At 53.0% G+C, this 20,323-nt stretch overlaps 2 protein-coding genes across 19 annotated transcripts in view; one reads left to right on the forward strand and one right to left on the reverse strand.

The window, feature by feature from the left end:
- CAMTA1 (calmodulin binding transcription activator 1) overlaps positions 1-20,323 on the reverse strand; it is a 981,226-nt gene that overhangs the window by 703,153 nt on the left and 257,750 nt on the right. The window lies entirely within an intron of this gene.
- LOC134807888 (uncharacterized) lies at positions 10,342-16,017 on the forward strand. The gene is made up of 3 exons (XM_063789729.1): positions 10,342-10,439; positions 11,113-11,459; positions 12,731-16,017. The coding sequence occupies exons 1-3, from the start codon at positions 10,342-10,344 to the stop codon at positions 12,901-12,903; spliced, it is 618 nt and encodes a 205-aa protein (XP_063645799.1). The 3' UTR covers positions 12,904-16,017.

Below are 20,323 nucleotides of genomic sequence, written 5' to 3' on the forward strand. Positions count from 1 at the left end.
CTGGAGCCCCAGCGGAAGCCTGGCCCTGCCGGTACCTGGACTTGGAGGTCGGGCCTCGGGAACTATGAGAGGGTGCATTTCTGTTGGGTAAAGTCACCCAATTTATGGGACTTCATGGCTGAGGCAGACGCAGTAAACGAACGCCCTGCAACCCTCCGTCTTCTGCAGCCCCCACACATGGGCCCACGGCTCCCCACTCCACACCTCCTTAGCGCGGCTGCTCGGTGGAGCCTGTGCCTGTCCATGTAAGCCCTCAGCCCCTTTCTCCACACCTCTCCCCGGCGCCCAGCCATTGTGCAACCTTCTTGGCACCGGCCGCTCGAGACTCACCCCCTGGCTGAGCAGCCCGTTCCCTGTCACTCATTCTGTGTTTTGATCCTGCCTCATTCTATCTTCTTCTTCCTCACTTTTTACACTAAAAACTTTTACATTAGCTGACTGTAATCTATGTTTCCTTATAATTTACCCTAAATATATAACTCATGACACAATCTTTATTATCTATGTCTCAGGAATCTAAACCCATTCTAGACAAAGGTGGAATATAAATCAATATATATACTTTAAAAATATAATGGGACCGCCGGGGGTGGTGACTTACGTCTGTAATCCCAGCACTTTGGGAGGCCATGGCAGGTGGATCGCCTGAGGTCAGGAGTTCGAGACCAGCCTGGTCAACATGGCAAAACCCCGTCTCTACTAAAAATACAAAAATTAGCCATGCGTGGTGGCAGGCGCCTATAATCCCAGCTACTTGGGAGGCTGAGGCAGGAGAATCACTTGAACCCGGTAGGCGGAGGTTGCAGTGAGCCAAAATCGTGCCACTTCACTCCAGCCTGGATGAAAGAACAAAACTCGGTCTCAAAAAAATAAAATTTAATATAATAGGACCTCATACACCGTCAAATTAAAGCCCTCTGCTCACTCTTCATGGCCTTTGGCACCAAACACCAGCCCCAAGGGAGTCCTGCTCTTCTTCCCAGCTCCCTCCTCTGCCAGCGCCACCCCCTGCTCTGCTGCCACTGCCCCTACTCCAGCCTCTCTCTCCACCCTGGCCCTGCCCCCTCTCCCCGCCACCCCACCCCCTCCTCTGCCGCCACCACCCCACCAAACCCACCCTGCTCTCCCTGCCTCAGGGCCTTTGCACAGCTGGTTTCCTCCACTGACAGTGACTATCTGCCTGTTCCTCCCTGGCCTGTCTGCTGAGCTCCTGCTCAAAATCTGGCCTGGTCTTGACCTCCTCCAAAAGGCCTTCCCCAACACTTGGTACTCAACCGAGCCCCTCTCATCCACACACCCTCCACCAGGTGTGACATTCAGAATGTTTAACAACTGGTCTGGCACAGACGCGGCTACTCAGAATGATGCAGGCCAGCGCAGCATGGGCACTGGAAGCTCAGGTGACACCCGCTCGCCAGCAGCCACGGAGGTGTTTCAACGGATTAGCAACTGTGAGCACTGGTGACCAGCAGGACGGTGGACACGTATTTGTGGAGTTGTACAGGGCACCCCTCAAGGGTGAGCGGCTCTGCTCTGCTCCGGGCAGGACCGGGTCTCAGTGCCTGGCATCGCCCCTGGCGTGGAGGGGGTAGCTTGGTTAACATTTGTCAAACCGAACCAAACTCTTTTGGGCAAAGACAAAATACAGAGACCGAGGATTTTCCCAGACTGTCACATCTCCTCAGCGAGCCAAATAAAACCTGTTCCTGGACAGTCTGTTTGCTCAGATGGTGAGTCTGTCAGATTTCACAGCTTCAGCGACCTCATGAAGCTCTGACCTGAAAATAAATTGAGAGGGAATAAAAAAAGAAGGAGGAAGAACAAGAGAAAATGATCTGCTCCTCCTGAGGCCGCTCTTTTGGCAAGCACGCTCCAGTCGGTTCCAAAAAAACAAAGGGAAATCTTCGTTATGTCAGAAAAACCGACATAAATCGCCAGCAACTCCGCTTTCCTGGCAACGCTTTCCGTGCTCCTGGGAAATTGGAACCCAATTCTTGAACAATTTCAATGCAGAAGGCTTGTCTTATGTTATACAAGAGGCCTCAAAACTTTCCGCAATCGTAAGAGAATGTCTGCTGCTCCAGGTGGGGCAAAAAGTCAAGGGACAGGAAGCCGCAGGGCCGTGAGCACCTCGGGGGCACCTGCACTGGCAGCTCTGGGCTTGTGCTTTTCCCAAGGGGTCTAAGACACGTGTACAGGCAGAAAAGCAACCACCCTAAGGGGACCCCACCTATGTGAAGCAAATGACTGAACTGTCACAGACTGAACTGTGTCCCCCGCAAAATGTGTATGTTGAAGCCCTAACTCCCAGCATCTCGGCATGTGACTGGATTTGGAGACGGCAGTCTTTAAAGAGGTGACTAAGTTAAAATGAGGCTATTAGTGTGGGCCCTGATCCAATATGACTGGTGTCCTCACAAGAAGAGGAGATGAGGACACAGAGAGACACCAGGGAGCCGTGTGCACAGCGGAAACGCCATGTGAGGACAGGGCAAGAAGACACCATCTGCACGCCAAGGAGAGAGGCCTCGGGAGAGTCCAACCCTATTGATGTCTTGCGCTTAGACTTCTGGGCTCCAGAACTGTGAGACAGTTGGTTTCTGCTGTTTACGTCCTGTTTGTGGTGCTTTGTTATGGCAGCCACAGCATACTCATACCACCCCCTAGGAAAGGATTTTGCCAGTCTTAAGGTCCCCATCATGCAAATTACCCACTTAAGACTCACAGGCCTGTAGGTTATGCACATAAAAGTTACGCCAGAAGTCCCAAGGGATCTGGGGCCTGGTCTAGGGGCAGCTGTGGCAGCTGCCCAGGCTGGGGTTGGTGACTTGGGCTGAAACCTGGGTTCCTCAGCACATCTGCCGTGTGGTCTGAGCCTTAGATTGCTCCTCTCTAAAACAAGGGTAATAACAGCATCTGATTCTCAGCATTTTGTGAGACTTAGATCCTATTATATCTTTAAAGCACTAAGCATAAGTGCCCAACACAATAAAAAGTTCAATAAATACCACCATTTCTATTCTATTTTCAACACACTTGATTCCCTGATTGCTTCAGGCATAAATAGTACGAAGTTCCCCTAAGAAGAAAAGAGGTCATCCTTCGAACAAGGCTTAAGAAACAAGGGTACCACGACGGTGATCATATCATAAGCTTTTGTTCATTTTTTTTGTTTTGTTTTGAGACAGGGTCTTGCTGTGTCGCCCAGGCTGGAGTGCAGTGGCATGATCATAGTTCACTGCAGCCTCGACCTCCTGTGCTCAAGCGATCCTCCTGCCCCAGCCTCCCAAGTAGCTGGGACTACAGGTGTGCATCGTTGTGCCCAGCTAATTTTTAAAAATCTTTTGTAGAGATGGGGTCCCGGTATATCGCCCAGGCTGGCCTCAAACTTCTGGGATCAAGTGATCCTCCCGCCTTGGCCTCCCAAAGTGCTGAGATTATAGGCATGAGCCACCATGCCCCGCCAAGATTTCTTAAACTCCTCTAACTTCCCCAGATTTGTTACCCCCACCTCTTCCACCCACCACCTCCCTGACAAAATTATTTTAATGAACCATTCTTGAGTCTTTGAGGTCAGTAAGGAAGCAGGAACTTCAAAGAAGTCCTTCTCCCAAACCTGTCTAGAGAGATAGAAACATCTGGGAATGAGAGGAGCAGCGGCAGCCTGGGATGGGAAGGGAAGGCACTGGGGGATCCCAAGGAGCCCGGTGAGGATGGAAAGGATTGCCCAGGAACCCAGATGGTGGCCCAGACGTTGCACCCTCCAGGACCTCAGATGAGCCAAACATGTAGCTTGCCAGCCCATGAACTCAGGTCTGTGGGTTTTTCACTAGAGTCTAGAATTTGGCCTACAGAGCCACAGAAATGGCCTGAAAACACCCAACAGGAAAGAAAGAGAGAGAGATTGTGTGTGTACGTGTGTGTGTGTATGTGTGTGTGTACACCATTCTTTAGACTAGCTTTAGTCACTGGAAGTTGTCTGATTTCTCAGAAATATTTTTCATCCTTCTATGGCACCAGGATAACAGCTAGAATTTGCTAGTTTAAGGAAAGGAGCAGATTTTAATAAGTCCTGGCCTCTATGTTCAGACCCTAGAACTTTGGCAAATCTGCCCATCCAGACGTCACCTCTGACAAAGGGGAGCCCGGCCTTCAGTGGATTCTGTGCCTGGAACTCCAACACCCCACAGAGGCACCCCCTCCTCCGTACTCATTAAACATCACTTGTTCATTCTTTGCTTATTCATTCATTCCATGGACATCTACTGGGCATCACTCTGCACCAAGAAACTACATCAGCACCTGCCCTGGCCTTTCAAGCAGTCGCACCAACTCAGAGCAATGAGTTGCATCTGGTTTCTACCAGCCCAGAAGCAAGGATGCCAGGTGACGACTCCACAGGCAGGAAAGTGGTCCATGAACAAAGTGCTTGGATGTCTTTTTCCACTTTATCTCTTAAAAAGAGACATAAATGAGAAAACCATCTCCCATCTCTGGCCAAGGAATACATCCTGAGTGTAAAACAAATCTGCATGGCAAGGAACTCTCTCAGCCCCAGGGGGAATGGGGGTGGCCATCGGAGTCCGCAGGAGAATCGTGTCCTGGACATTCTAGATGCGTCGTGATGCGGGGTGCTGGGGAAAGGGTCCTGAGCAGCCCACAGTCCCAATGTCTTGCAGGGCCATAGCCATCTGGTGTGAGGGGAAAGAGAGGAAGGGGCCGGTCTCCGTCCTGCCTGGACATTACCCCAGGGAATATCAGCCAGGATTGTGCTCTGTGTCCCCTCCCTGCCTCTGGAACAGAAATTTGCTCTTACTCCCCACCACACATTCTGCAGCACCGAAATGGCCTGGCCTGGCCTGGCTTGGTATCAGGACCTGGGGGTCCAGAGAAGGGGGCATCCTCAGATAGGAAGTCTCCTTACCAGCTGTGGCTCCAAAAGTTGGTGGACCATCCCAGCTCAGAAGGGAAGGCTGTATGGCCAAAGCGGAGGTCTCCTAACTGGATCAACAGCAAACCGTGACTATATCTGGGCCAGGGGACTTGCTATGCTACAACCTCATCTGTATTTCAACCCAGATGTTGTCAGGACTAACTGTCTAAGAGGCTCAAAGAAAGGCCTCACGTAAGTGTAAACGAAATGCCAGCTCCGTGGACCACTTCACCTGGATGCCTCCAGCCCGATGACAGGCTCTCAGCCTGTCGGGGTCAGACTAGTCCACTGGGCAGCTGGACATCTTCCCAGGCACCTAGGAGGCCCCTGACATTTGGCCTTTTCTCTGGGAAGAACGGAATGCAGCCGCAACAGACTTGACCTGAAGTGCAGCAAGGGCCACCCCGCCGCCCTGAGAATCAGCCAAGCCTGCTGCCTGCCACATGGAGGGCCGTAAAATCCACCCTAGTCCCTGCTTAAATACCCGTAAAGTTGATTTTTTAAAAACCCTGTTCTGGCTGTGATGCAGGTGCTTCGAAAGATCCATCCCAGGGCTACTCCTGTGCACACTGCAGGACCCAGAGGAACCGGGACGGGAGCTCGCCGCGCACATGTGTCTCCAAGCTGAGAAACCCAAAGGCAAAACTGGAGATAGGATTCATCTTCCAAACAGGTGAATTCCCAAAAGGACCTTGGATTGCAAACACATAGAAAGGAGCCCAGACCCCCATCTCAGGCCTGGTGGAGAAGAGCAGAGGGCCAGGGGCTCGGTCTCTCTCACTTTCCTCCCCACCCGAGAGAAGGGCCCGGCCCTAAGCCATGCAGGCGGGAAGTGCCTGGCCCTATGCCATGCAGACAGGAGGAGAAGAGGTCATGGTCTAGGGAAGAACCAGTGAACCATGAGTGCGGGGGACGCTGACGCTGGGGTTCATAACCAAGAGTCTTCTGAGGGGTGTCCCAGCGGAACCACCCAGAGATGAGACGATCGGCTCTCATGGCCCCTATAGCTTTGGGAGGGAAAGACACCATCTATCTGTGTCTGGTCACCTGTCGAAACTCCTTTGAAAGATCACAAGCTTCGGTACTTTCCCAGCAGTGCAGGCCCCACCTCCCAAGGCTCCTGGCACCCACCCCACCACCACCAACTCATCTCTCCTTTTCAAGGGTGGGCTCTGGGAGTCCCTCGGGGGTCTGCCTCCCCGTCCCCTGACTCTGAGCTCCTCCCTTGAGGAGGGAGACTAAGTCACCCTCTCTGTTTTTCCCAGCACCGAAGACATGACACTCCATAAACATGGGTTAAATGCATCCATCAGTGAATCCTCACAGCTGGCGTTCTGTACCATTTGTCTTATGTCACTGTTTTAACAGAGTACATTTTTTATTTTTTAAAATAAAAAGAGATGGAGAGGAAATTACTCCAAAACGCCTCTCAGGTGATCCCACAAGGCCTCAGCCTGATGGGTCAGCTCATGAGCCCCCTTCCCACCTGGGGGCTGCATCTTCTCGTGGCAGGTTCAGTTACTTGAGGGGTTAAAAATAAATTATTGAAAATATAAATTTAAATATTCAAAACCACCAAGGAAACATCAAAAGAGGCCATAAAACTGTGCATGTGTGTGAAATGCGATTTTCTTGGCTGACTCCAGATGAGGAATGAGCCTAAAGCTGTGTAACCCACATCACCTGAGCTGTCACTCCTAGCCTCTGGCCCCGGGGACCAGCTCTGTGTCCTTCTCATTATAAGTTCATCTCCCACCCATATCGAGTGTAGTGAGAATCCCAGGCCCCACATGAGTCGTGCAGAGAAGAGCAAAAGGCACAGGATCTTCAGGTGAGAGGAAGACACAGCCCTCCTTGTGCAGAGGAAGGGGCAGGGGACTCGCTGTAACTCAGAGGACTCCCCAGAGGGGTACCTCTGACCAGCCCTCCTTGTGCAGAGGAAGGGGCAGGGGACTCGCTGTAACTCAGAGGACTCCCCAGAGGGGTACCTCTGACCAGCCCTCCTTGTGCAGAGGAAGGGGCAGGGGACTCGCTGTAACTCAGAGGGCTCTGCAGAAGGGCACCTCTGACCAAAATTTGCTGAGCCCTGAAGTACTTCATCAAGACTCATGGCAGGGAGGGGAGAACGTGGCCTGGGCCCCCAGTGTGCCTGGGGCAGGTAAACTCCGGGATAGAAAATAGTGAGCAAACGGACTGGGGCCCGCTGGCGGGAGACAGAGGGCCTCCCACTGTGATGCTGCCGCAGCCTCCTGATAAGGGCCAAGCCACCCAGGTGAAGGTATCACAGGACACTCAGGTGACCCACCTCGAGGCCAGGTCTCCATCCAGGCCACTGTCACTTCCCATAGCATCCGGCACAGAAGGGACACAGTGAATGCTTGCTGATGAAATCAATAAGAATAGGTAACAACAGTCTAACACATGTATTGTGTGTTAGAGTTCAGGGAGTCTCTTTTGTGTGTTCTTTCATCTGTTCCTGAGGACAGCCCCCTTTCCTTGCAGGAAGAACTGGGGACTCAGGGATGCTAAGTCAGGCTGGAGCCACTGAGAGGTAGAGCCAAACCAACCCAGGACTTGGAGGTGCTGTGCACAGATGCTCAACGCTGCTGTAAAGGGAAGGCTCTGGCTCTTCATTCTGGGGCTTTCCTTAATTTAGTAAGAGCTACCAGTTAATACTATGTGCTGGTCACACATTCTCACTAATCTCCTAACAACTGAACAAGCTAGGTGCTATTACTATCTGATATGGTTTGGATCTGTGTCTCCACCCAAATTTCATGTCAAATTGTTATCCCTGGTGTTAGAGGTGGGGTCTGGTAGGAGGTGACTGGGTCATGGGGGTAGGGTTCTCGTGAATGGGTTAGTGGCATCCCCTCGGGGCTGCTCTTGTGACAGCGAGTGAGTTTCGCAAGATCTGGTTGTTTAAAGTGTGTGGCACCTCCCCACTCTCTCTCTTGCTCCTGCCCCAGCCACGGAAGACCAGCCTACTTCCCCTTCATCTTCTGCTATGATTGTAAGTTTCCTGAGGCCTCCCCAGAAGCTGAGCAGATGCCGGCACTATGCTTCCTGTCCAGCCTGCCAAACTGTGAGCCAATTAAACTTCTTGTATTTATAAATTACCAGTCTAGGGTATTTCTTTAAAGCAGTGCGAGAGTGGACTCATATACCATCCCATACTGCAGATGAGAACACTGAAGGCCAGAGGCTGCTCTCCCGGGTCACAGAGCCGGAAGTGGTGTCCATGTAACTCAAGTGTGGCACAGCCCGACTCCAAGGTCACGCTACTGCCTGTTCCCCTCAGTCGCCCTCTGCCAGGAGGCATCCCTTCTGAAAACTCTCCTGTACGACCCCCTCACCACCGGCATGCACAGCCCCACCAGGGCTTGTCCAGTTGTTCAAGCAACTGCAGGTCAGGCTCAGCCCATCTTTAAGAGGAGAGAACTTGCTGCTGAGCCCCCATTAGCTGCTTCCACTGAGCCATGCAAAAATGAAAGAGAAAAATAGAGAATCAAAAAAATGTGAAGATGTGCATGATGTGCACCAGCAGGAATGAAGCCTGAATTCACCCATCAGTGCTTCCCAAGCTCAGAAAGACCCAGGAGGCTGCTTCTCGTCATAGAAACCCAGACATGCAGAGGCAGCCTGGCCTCTCTTCTCCTTCCTTCCTCGTGGGGGAGGACATGAGCTGTCCCCAAGGAGAGTTGTCCATGGGCCAGCAGGGAAGCCACCACTCCCCACATCCCAGCTAAACTTAGGGTAAGAACAGCCCCTGCTGGTCTCCCAGCAGGAAATCAAGTGGGCAGGCCCAGGGGACCCCTGTTTGTGCAACCCAAGTTCCAGTGGTAATTAAGTCAGAGGCTGGGCTGGCAGTGAGGACGATGGTCTGTGCTAAGTGGTGAGAGGGGTACCCACAGGGACCCCCCAGCCCAGGACACATGTGCAGCAGAGGCAGCAGGAGCAGCAAGTCCCCAAAATGGGCAAGGGCAGGCCACGACGGGTAAGGCTAACAGAGGAGGAGACAGCGCCAGGGATACTGCTTTAAGGGCTGTCTCTCACCAGGAAGACTCCAGATTCCACGCAGCATTCATTCACTCATTCATTCACAGAGACATGCTGAGCAACCAACCACCAGGTCCCAGGCCCTGCTATGGGCGCTGGGGACACAGTAAAACCTAAAATTTCCTTTCTATGGGAGTGAGAGGGAGCCAGGCAGATACCTGGGGAAGGGCATTGCAGGCAAGACCAGCAAGGGCAAAGGCCCTGCTTCGAGAAGTGGCCAAGATGCCTGTGTCCCCAGAGTGGAGTGAGGGAGGAAGGGGATGGGCTCGGAGGGGCCCTGGCGGGTGGGGGTGCAGATCCTGTCACAGTGAGGACTTCAGCATCTATCCTGAGTGAGAAGGGGGCCCTGAAAGGCTTTGAGCAAAGACGTGCCATGATCTGACGCTCATTCTAACAAGGCCTCTTGGGTGGCCACGTGGAGAAGGTTCTAGAGCAAGGGCGCAGAGGCAGGAGTGACACGGGAGACCAGAGAGGGGGCTGCCACGCTCCCGCATCACACCTCGCCGCGAGAAGACAGCGGAACTGATGATGGTGGGCATAGAGCTTCGATGAAGCTCTGCTGTGAAGGAAAAACTAGAAACAGAACTGGAGGGAAGTGAGTCGCGACGGGAGCATACGCAGACACTGATGGGAAAGAACCAGGAAGGAAGGAAAAGAAGCTGCCACCGCAGGAGAGGGAAGGGACGCTGCAGCGGCAAACACTTGGAACTGGCCAAAGGGACAGGGTCAAGTTCATGAGTGAAGAGTTGCCCTTGGCAAGGAGCATGAGGGTCCATCCCTCCAGCCGCCCCCACGAGCTCCCTCCTCCCCTGCATGGCTGTGTCCGCTCTTTCCCATTCCCTCAGCAGAGTGGCTGGGCGAGGCTGGCAGGGGGCAGCCAGGGCAGTGTCAGTGTTGTTCTGACTGCCCCTGTCTCCTCTGCTCTGGGCGATGGAAAGCAGGTCAGCAGCTGCGAGGAGTGCGGGGAGGGGAGCGGGGTGGAGGAGGGAGAAGAGGGGACGGCCCGGCCCAAGAGACCAGAGAGCCAGACAGGGATGGATTGACAGCACGGAGGAGGGTAGCGGGACAGCACGGAGGAGAATCAGGCAGAGCCAAGGGGGCACTTGATGCTGGTGCTGGGAACTGAAGGCCGGTCAGGCTGCTGGGCAGGTGTGGGCACAGCTCAGGAGGAGAACCAGGTACTGGGCGGGTGTGGGCACAGCCCAAGAGGAGAACCAGGTATGAGTAGAGCTGGACGAGCCACGCACCTGGTCATGTGAGCGAGGGGAAAGGGGCCCGATGCAGAAGGCACGTGGGCGAGGAGGGACCTGTGGAATCTGAGCTGAGTGGGGGAGGGTGTGAGACCAGGAATGGCTGGGGCGGCACAAAGACACCGAGGGTCCCTGGATTCTGGTGTTGCGGCGTGGCTGGACTGTAGACACCGGGAGGAGTGGGCAGAGAAGGCCAGGTAGTCTGAATGGGCTTCTGGAACCTGAGATGGTAAAGCAGGAAGCCACAGAGAACAGACCCAGGGCCTAGGGATGAGTCGCTGAACAAGGAGGTCTTTGGAGGGGAGAAGGCCCAGGAACTGAGAAACCAAGGTGTCGTCGGAGAGAACGACACGAAAACACCACAACACAGGAGAGGGCTGGATAGGAGCCTGCCAGCGACCATCAGGGAGCAAAAAAGAATGGCCCCAGGGCCCAAGGGTGGCCCCACAAGCAGCAGTGGGGCGTGAAGCAGCCGAAGATGCAGACTCAAGGACAAGGGGGGACAGTGAACTAGAAGTGGCCCTGGGGACCAAGGATACCCACTCCCCCGCCCCATGCCAAGGCCCAGTAAACCCAGGCCGAGAGGAGAACACAGCCTCCACTTGAAAGGGCTGAAGGGCAGCAGTGTCCCCACGGCAGAGCCAGAGCCCCTGAGTGGAAGAAGGGGGAGGCTGCGGAGAGGGGGCTTTGCTAAGTGCAGCAGGTTCCCAAGGAAACACAGAATGTTCCAGGAGCTGGGGTGGGAGGGTCAGGAGAGGGGGAGTACAGAGCCCTACAGGAACTGGAGTCCAGGGGCAGGGGTAGACTGGGACACCACAGAGCACCATCTTGGGTTTAACGGGACCACCTATTCGAATGAATATAATCCAGAGGGAGCAGCCTCTGTCACAGGCTGGTCCTGAGTCTGTCCTGGCAAACAGGGATGAGTCTGTCCTGGCAGGGATGTTTCCTCAGAAGGGACAGTCTATCAAAGCACCAACAGCAACTGAGCCCCCAAGTGCATCAGCAACCTGGGACACCCAGGCTGGGGGCACCTGAAGCAGCTCAAGACCTGGCAATCAGGACCCACTGGAAGACCCCACTCACAGCGCTGGGTAGCGGGAGGCCAAAGGGCCAAGAGGAACCAGAGGCCTCAGTCCGTGCAGCCCCACCTGCCCACCCCACGCAGCTCCAGGATGTAGCGAAGAGTGGGTCTGGAAGTGTCTGCCTGGGAAGGAGTCTGCAGTAGCGGTAGGTAATCTCCCTACTGCCTTCTCTTGGGGCTGAACGGTCACTGTGTCACCGGAGAAGCCTGCGTCAGCCGCCGTCTGCCTCTGCACGTGGCCATCTCCCGACCAGCTCACTGCGTTCTGAATGAACTCAGAAATTGCCTGCCTGAATTCTGAGATTTTCAGCTCATAAGCACTGGGAGAGAACGTTCAGACCCGAGGTGCTGTATCAACCTTCCGCTAAGCACTCCTGGCAACATATTCAATGTCGACATTGCTCACCGTGTCTCCAGATCACCAGAGGGACGTGGGCACCTTGCCGCAGCACCTCACCAATCACGACCAAAACATAAAGGGACTGACTTAGGGGCCAGGGCCTCGTTCCACATGCAAACTCAAATTACACCCCGGAAAGAGGCAGCACAGTCATTCTCCCTGTGCCTGGGAACACACAGTACAGAGGGCCGGGCTTCCAGCGCTGCTCCCTGCAGTGGGGCCTCAAGACGAACGGCCAGCGCTCCTGTGCATGGCTCCTATAAATAACCCAGTGTGATGTTCCCATTTCTCCTTCCCAGAGTCCCCACTTCTCCACCTGCCTCACCCTGACAAGGACTAGAAACTCGTGGAGGCCAAGGCCCCCTGGGGCTCCTTCCCCTCCCCACCATACTCTCTCCTCCACCCACCCTACCCCCACCATTGCCTCCACAAATTGGAGTCCCTCACCTAAGAAATAGACAATGAACTCTTCTACCTTGGTGATAAACCTACAAAGACATGTTCAAACAGCCTGGTACTGCCGAGACAGATATCTCAACTGGGCACTGCCAGGTGACGTTTGCAGAAGTCTGAAGTCTACCCCGTGACTTCAGCCCTAGACCCCACAACCCCGCGATGTGTTTGATGCAGCCAAGGCCTGTTTGAGAGTCTTCATCTGAACCCACACCCGGTCGGGACCCAGAGTGGCAATGAGCAGCCAGAGTGTGGGCCCTGCACCCCAGGGACTCAGCTTCAGGCTTCTCCGCCCTGGCCCCGGAGCAGACAGATGCCGTCTCTGGAGTAGCTCAGGGTGCAGGCAGCTTATAATCTACAGACTCTCTTCCTGCCCCATCTCCCCAGGAAGGCAAGACAAGGAGGCTCTGGTCCTACCCCCAGCCCTTCACCACCATGGAGGACCAGGGTGCAGGCCGGGAACAGCCGCCTGAGTCCTCCATGGCCCTGCCGGTCACTTCCCTGGCCTCACCTCCTTCCATGTCCTCTCTCCACCAGCTCCTGCCTCGCAGTCTCCCGGCTGACCTTCAAACACTCCCAGTGCAATCCCGCCCCAAGGACACCGCACTTGCAGTCCCCTCCTGGGAACGTCTTTGCCCAGATGTCCCTGGGATTCCCTTCCCCCACTGGACCCCATTCCCTCCTTCACTTTCCCACTGGGCTCGTGACATTTACTCCTCACTGAGGATCCCCCGATGCCCTCCTCCGACCAGAATATCAGCTCCTTGAAGGCAGAGACTCTGGGCTGCTTTAACCACCACATCCTAGTGTCCAGGACAGTGCCTGACACACACTAAGTCATGGGATGAATAAACACTTAGAAAAGCATCTGAACTTAATAGCTGCTGTTTCTTTAAAACCAAGAGAGCCAGGCATGTAATCTCTTGCACTTTGGGATCCCAGCACTTTGGGAGGCCAAGGCGGGTGGATCCACCTGAGGTCAAGAGTTCGAGACCAGCCTAGCCACCATGATGAAACCTCATCTCTAGTAAAAATACAAAAATTAGCTGGGTGTGGTGGTGGGCCCCTATAATCCCAGCTACTCAGGAGGCTGAGTCAGAAGAATCGCTTGAACCCGGGAGGCAGAGGTTGCAGTTAGTAGAGATTGTGCCACTATAGTCCAGCCTGGGCAACAGAGCAGGACTCCATCTCAAAACAAAAAAACAAACAAACAAAAAGCCCCAACAATCAAGAGACACAAAATGAAGATGGAATGCAACAATATGCATAGCAGGATCAATCACACTTTCCCAGAATAGAGGATGTGCGTGAAGGTGGGAGACAGGTGAGCTGGCAGGCCCTGCACCCCCTGGCCTTGACGCTGCCCCCTCCCTGGGTGTTCCTAAGAAACATCTTGGCTTCTGGCTCACTGCCTTTCTGACTGGGCAGTTTCCTCTATGCTTTGTCCATATTGGTCCCCGCCGGATCTTCAGCTTAGGCTGAGACCCCAGAACCAGCCTGTAGTTCGTACATGAACCCCCAGACTTGAAACAAGCTGAGCTCGCAGTCCGGAGAATGGCTGATGCTGGGTCCTCAAGTTAATTAGCTGACGTTCAGCAGCATTTTCCTCATGTACCGTATCAGGGAGCTACTTGTTAAAACGAAGCCACGCATTGTACTTTCCTAAGTCGGCCTGAGTCTGGGGAGATTTGGCCTGTCTGTAAGTTTAATTTTAAACTAATTCCTAAAGCTGGAGGAGATTTGCAACACAGGTTGACGGCTCATCTTAGAGTCTCAAAAGTCCTGTGAACGTTCTCAGATGCACTTGGGGAAGGCCTCGTCACAAAGCTCTGCTTCAAGTGGTCATTCCTTCTGAGGAACACACAGACCGTTCAAGCGCCTGTGTCTGCACACACCTGCAGGTCCTTACACCTGAGTGCCGTGCAAGCTGCAGCTCCCAAGCGACAAAGGAAGCCGCCCACTTCTGACTCAAGAGCAGCTGAGAAGAGAATGAAAGGAAGGCAAGACTGTGGCAAGGGAAGGCTCAGGGACAGGTGGTGGTGGGCGTGCTCAGGACACTCCCAGAGGAATGCTGGATCTCTTACAGAGCTCAAATGGGATGATTGCTCACTCGGCAGGTGCTGCAGAATCTCACCGGGCAAAGGCTGAGATTAGGGCCCAGCTGGCGTAGCCACATCAAAGCCAACAGCAGACACTCCCCTCTCCTGAGAAGACCCATTCCTGAAACTTTTAATTTACTAATTCCATCAAAAATTAAACCTTTAATTGTACTTTGTTTTTCAAATGGCTCCCACTGTGACTGTCTAGGTAGTATTTGTCTCACTCTGGTAGTTACCTGGACTTTCCAATTGTGGTGGTTTATTTTACCTTGGAGTGACTCTCTCTTTTTCCCCTTTTTTCCACACTCTAAAATTTCTCCTTGTCACAATTATTAATAGGTTCTGTTCCTAAAGCCATAATATTCAAATGATCTTAATAAAGCACAGCTCTAGGGCCAGCCAGCCAGCAAAAGAGAAAATCTTGATCCCCACAAGTCCAGGAAGCCTCCACCCTCCCCGCTGAAATCCTCCATGACCACCCCCCTCCCCTCGCCTGGCCAGACAGGCTGCACCATTATGACCAAGGGCTTCCTCTGCTCTCAGAATGACTCAGCCTGGACTTCACCAACTGGCTAAACAGGGAATCAGCTAGGGGGTAGGGTGAGAGATGTCCTAAAATCTCTTCTTTGTCAATGAATACTAGAAAAAGTCACCTGGTGATAGAAGCTTCAGGGTTTATACAGAACCCACCCCAAGTCACAGAGCTCTGTTGCTGGGAAGGCATTCAGCCTGGGTGGATGACATCCAGGCATATCCCCTGCTCGGATGATGCTCCACCACCATCACCACCCACCAAGTGGAGAAGCTGCACTTATCAGCTTCAATCTCTAATCCTAGTAACCTCCAAAAAAAAAAAAAAGAGAGAGAGAGAGAGAAAGCCAAAGCCAACCAATGAGCAGGAGGAAATGAGAATGCAAAGAGCTTCGAGACATGCAACCACTTTGGAGACACTGGCCAGTTAAATGGCAACTTCTAGGGTCACTCAGAGCCTCAGGACACCTGGCAAGAAAAGAGAATGAAAGGGAGGAAGCTGAAGAAGGGTGGGGACAGGAATGGAGAAGAGAGAAAGAAAGGTAAGCGGAAGAGAGGAGGGACAATGGAGAAATGTAAATCTACTTGACAGCCAGAGACCTTATCCTTCAGGTCCTGCGTGTGCCAGTTCCTCCATCTGGAATTCCCTTATCCCCTCCTGCATCTAGAGAATGCAGAGTCCTGATTTAAGACTGTGCTGAAGTGTAACCTTGTCTGTGGAGTACCCTCCTTCTCACCGAAGGGAGAAAATCTATCCTCCTGAACCTTTAGTCAGGACAAGATGTTATACTGCAGTAACAATAACAATTGACCCTAACAGTTCAGTGGCTTCAACAAAAAGCCACTTGTTCACACCACACATCCCCTGCATGTTGTGGGGGAGGAGACTCCACTCCATGTAGTCACTCAGGGATCCAGGCTGCTGGAGCCTCCACCTCAGCACAAGCAGCCCTGATTACTGAGTCAGGAGAAGGGCACATAGCAAACCACACATGTCACTTCTGCTCACCCTGCATGGGCCAAAGTCAGTTGTACAACCACTCCTAACTTCAAAGGGGGCAGGGAGGAAGAGTTCCACCATGGGCACCCAGGAGGAAAAACAGAAATATCAATTCTCAGTGCTAAGGCTATCTCCCGCGTCTACCCCGGCAGCAGTTGTGATGGTCACTGCTCCATGGCAGCATTTCACATTAGGTTTTATAGTTTCTCCTTATAACAAGCTGGAAGAAAAGCTCTACTATCTGTACTTGCATTTTTACAGATAAGAAAAATCAAGGCTCAAAGAATTTAAACATATTTATTGAGGTCAGCATTTAAGAACATGAGTCCAAAACTCACACTCTTGCCCCTAAACCACACACATTCCTAAGTGGAGTTAGTCACTTTCTCCTCTCTCCCACTGTCTCTCCCACTGGACCATGAGTTCTTCAAGGGAAAAACAGGGCCTTGTTCACCTGGCCAGAAGAGTTAGGCACTAAGAAATGTCTGCAGAGTGAGCACATCAGCTGCATCCCGGGATGGAACACAGACGGCAGCCCCAGGCTGCTGCAGCCCTTGCCGGTGAGCACCATGGAGCCCTGCCAATTTCAGCCACAAGAACCACGGACAGCTCCCATGTGGCACTCCCTCCCTCTGGAAGCCTCCGGCAGCTGAGAGACCCTTTGGGAGTTCTCTGGGACTTGGGAGGCTCTGGTATCCTGGCCTCCTGCTGTTCCAGGTCCAACCAAGCCAGCCAGAAAAATGTGGGAGGTTGTCAACAAATGCCCTCCAAGTTTTTATCAGTGTGGCTTAACTACATTGGCTACTAGCTTATTAAATAAAGTAAATTAGGTCTCAATTATTTGCCTGCACACCAGGCAGGAAAAATGAAATTTTCAATTTAAACATAATATTGCTATTAATATGCAGAGGCAGATCTGAGATCAGACTTTCTGTGCACTTCTACTGAGAGAGGTCAGAGAAGAGGGAGATTCTCATGAAGGGGTCCCCTCCCAACCAAGGCACCCACTGGAGGAATCCCAGGCCCTTTCAGAACAGCTGGGTTTTGGATGCCTGGAAAAGCAGTTTGGGAAGGAACAGCAGAACCTAAACCATGCGTCTGTTTTATTTTCTTCAGTGCATCACTGCCAAATGCCCTTATTAACATTACCTTTCCATATCAAAACACCTAAATCGGGCACATTCGAGGCCTCTGCATTTGCATTTTTTAATGGAAAGAGAGAACTAGTATTGAGGAAGGATGTGCTTAACTCCAAGCCCTTCTCAGCCACACAATCCAACAACAGATGCTAGACGACGTCTTCAAGAGGAGACTTTTAAAATCTACTCATGTGGTTTTATTTGGGCTTAAGCAGCACAATGTGCTCTAAAAGCCAATTTCATATCTGGAATCAAAAGAACCAGGATTCAGTACCGACAGTCACCTTCTAGGGCCTCCCCTTCCAGAAACCCTTCTTGCTAAGGGCATCTACAATAAGGATGTAACGGCTCTAATGGAATAAAAATAGTCTTTCAAATGTAGATATATATAAAGTTTAAAGAGTTTGAGGTTGGCCTGCTGGGGGGTACAAATTAATGACTAGTCAGACATGCAGTCTCAGGTATTGGGGGTATTTGGTGCCGGATGGTGACCAGCTGTTTGCTATTTCAGCTGAGGACAGAATGAACAGGAAAGATGCTTCCAACTACAGCAGGAGGGGGCCAGACGGGCAGGTGTGGCTAGCAACAGCAATGCCCTTCCAGGAGAGGTTGGTCTCATCTCTGGAGGCCAAGTCACAGTGGATAAGGAGCAAGCTTTTGGGTTCTGCCACCTTTCGCTGGGTGACCACCACCAAGTTATCTTTTAAACACTTTGAACTGCTTTGCGTCTAAAACATGGGGATGATATTAGTGCTGGCTTCTCGGGGTCCTTAGGAGGATTTTAAAAGAGAAGCACATAAAACATTAGCTTAGTTCTGGCCCATGATTAAAAACAGGATAGACTCATTTGCGCAGTGTTCAGGTACAAGCTATACTTCACCAGACTCTCTTACAGGAGTCTCAACAATTGAAGAGATTTATTCACTGGGTTTATGAAGAGGCTGCTTCCAAAGAAACATAGGAAGCCCATAGAAACAAGTATGGGTTTTTATTTTGGGGGATTTTTTTTTAAATCAAAATGGCGGGATGTTAATGGGGAGAGGAGGCACTGCTGGCAGACAGGAATGGGAAAGAAAACCACAGGCTGGAAGAGGAGGGAGTGGGGGAGAGGACGTGAGGGGGAAAGATGCGCCAGGCAGGGGGGCAGGAGGACTGCACGCAGGGTAAGTTCCCTCCCCAAAGCAAGGGAAGAGCTGATGCCTCGGAAGGTCGCCCAGAGAGGGGAGGGACAGGCTTCCTGTCTCTGGCTCATTCAGGCTCCAAATGCCAGGTCTCCAAGGTCGGAGAGGACGCCTCCTGTTTCAGCGCCGCCACAGAATCTGCCCGCTAGAGGCCCCATCACCCATCTGCTAATCACGCATGTGCCTTCCTAGCCTCAGATGCTTATGGCCCTGCTGAAGGCCTGGTGTTTGTGCCATCGGTTACATGCAGAGGGGCATGATCTGGGTCCCAGTGGCACTGCCCTGCTTTCCCGGGGTCCCCAGCGGCACTGCTCTGCGTCCTCGGCGTCCCCAGCAGCACTGCTGTGAGTCCCCGGGGTCCCCAGCGGCACTGCTCTGAGTCCCCGGGGTCCCCAGCGGCACTGCTCTGCGTCTCTCTGGGTCTCCCCCATTCCCGTCTAGTCTGGGTGAGACCCTTGGCCAGTCCCAACCGTGTGTGAACAGGCCCAGCAGCTGTGGCCACAGGGTCCGTGCCACTGGGGCGCCTGCTCTGCAGCCCCAGCCATGCGCTGTGCATGCATGTGTGTGCATATGTGACACCCACGTGCCTTCTGCAGAGACATCCAGGAGAAATTCCCACTGAAGGGGATGGCGGCGGCATCTCCCGTAGATCACTGCTCCTGACCTCCGCTGGCAGCCCTAACGGCCCTCTGGAGGATCCAGGTAATACAGTCACCCTCCCCTAGACCCATATACCCTCCAAATGTTCCCAGTGAGGAATGTGAGCTCCTGCATCGAGAACCACCCTCTCCCCTGGCTGCCTGGCCCCCTGCGGAGATCACATGCATCTCTAATTTCTCTGTGTTCCGGCAACTCGGGGATTTAGAGCTGGAAGAGAATCCAGTGCGTGAGCAGTCTCACAAAAGCTCTAGCCTGAGGGCCCGAGTATTTGCTAAATGCAAAGCCTGCCAAACTGCACCCCCAAGGCCCTAATGTTCTCCCGTGAGCCACCCACCGAAGACGAAAACAGCTTCCCTGGAACCAACCTTCAGGAGCCACTGCTAATAAAGGCAGGCGTTTCTTACGTTCTACTGAAAAACGTCACCATATAACGAAGATGACCAACCAAAGAGGACAGGAAGGGTGGGTCTGAGAAAGAGTCGAAGCCATTCTGCAACGGGGTAAATGTTTTCCGCCGAGCCTCTGGATGAGAATTTTGATGGCTCACATTTCCCGGACACTAGCTGGAAAACAAGCCCTGTGCAAAAGCGCCCGACATCATGCACCATCTCCTTTTAACACCAAATAGCTGTAGGTGGACAGCACTATTACTGACCCCACCTGACGGAGCAGGCACGTGCACACACACTCACACACAGAGACATGCACACACTCATGGGCACACACAGAAAGGTAAGGCAGACAAGCCTAATTAACCTAAGAAAATCTAACCCCAGGTTGCTGCCAGAAATGGACTTTGAGAATGCAGCTCAGGGTGCGCGTAGGGTGGGGGAAAGAGGAGGGCCCCTGCCTCTGAGTGAGGCCCCGATGCACCCACCATCCTATGAAAGCAAGCCTGCCCAGAGGCCTGTGCCAGCGGCCTTGGCAGTCAAATGTTCCCTAAGTGGCCACCTGTCCCGTCCTGCCAGGCTCCACAGCTGGGCAGACCTTCCACAAGTGAGAAAGCTGGGGCTGCGGGTCCATGCCCCAGAGCATGCTGCAGCACACCCAGGCCAGTGAAGAAACATGGGGGGGTTTGGTTGATTTCATTTTGTTTTCTTGAGGCAACCACACATTGAAGACTCTCAGAAACACCTGCTTTCTACCTTATTACAGTGACCTCTGGTGGTCAAGAATCAGACATTGCATGGCCAAATTAGAATTAAATAGCTTAATTTCAAGCAACTCTAGGTAACAAACGCCTAGAGGTCCTTTAAGAGGTTCTGAGAAGAGCAGAAGAGAAGGAACTGTGAGTCGGGAGCTGCTGCCAGCCCTACTGAAGGGAGGAGACTGGCTGTCACCTGACCCTGAGCAAAACCCGCTAGGGCTTCTCAGATGATGCTTCCAGAGCAAATGCGAAAGGCCTCCGCGCTCCAACCTGGGGCGGTATCTCGGCTGCTGCTCCCCCTCCCCCGACCAGCTGGTGGCATCTCAATGCCAGGCTTAGAGGGCACGGGCTCAGGGAGGTTTTTAGCAAAAGCTTTCCCCCTGCCAG

Source organism: Pan troglodytes, chromosome 1 (genome assembly GCF_028858775.2).
Source record: "Pan troglodytes isolate AG18354 chromosome 1, NHGRI_mPanTro3-v2.0_pri, whole genome shotgun sequence".
Classification (NCBI taxonomy): domain Eukaryota; kingdom Metazoa; phylum Chordata; class Mammalia; order Primates; family Hominidae; genus Pan; species Pan troglodytes.

Bases quoted from the DNA above. Each gene is read 5' to 3' on its own strand.
- LOC134807888 (XM_063789729.1), top strand. From the start codon at position 10,342: ATGGCTGGGGCGGCACAAAGACACCGAGGGTCCCTGGATTCTGGTGTT. The intron at 10,440-11,112 runs GTAGTCTGAATG...AATATAATCCAG, and splicing joins GAGTGGGCAGAGAAGGCCAG to AGGGAGCAGCCTCTGTCACA. The intron at 11,460-12,730 runs GTCTGCAGTAGC...CCTGCCTCGCAG, and splicing joins AAGTGTCTGCCTGGGAAGGA to TCTCCCGGCTGACCTTCAAA.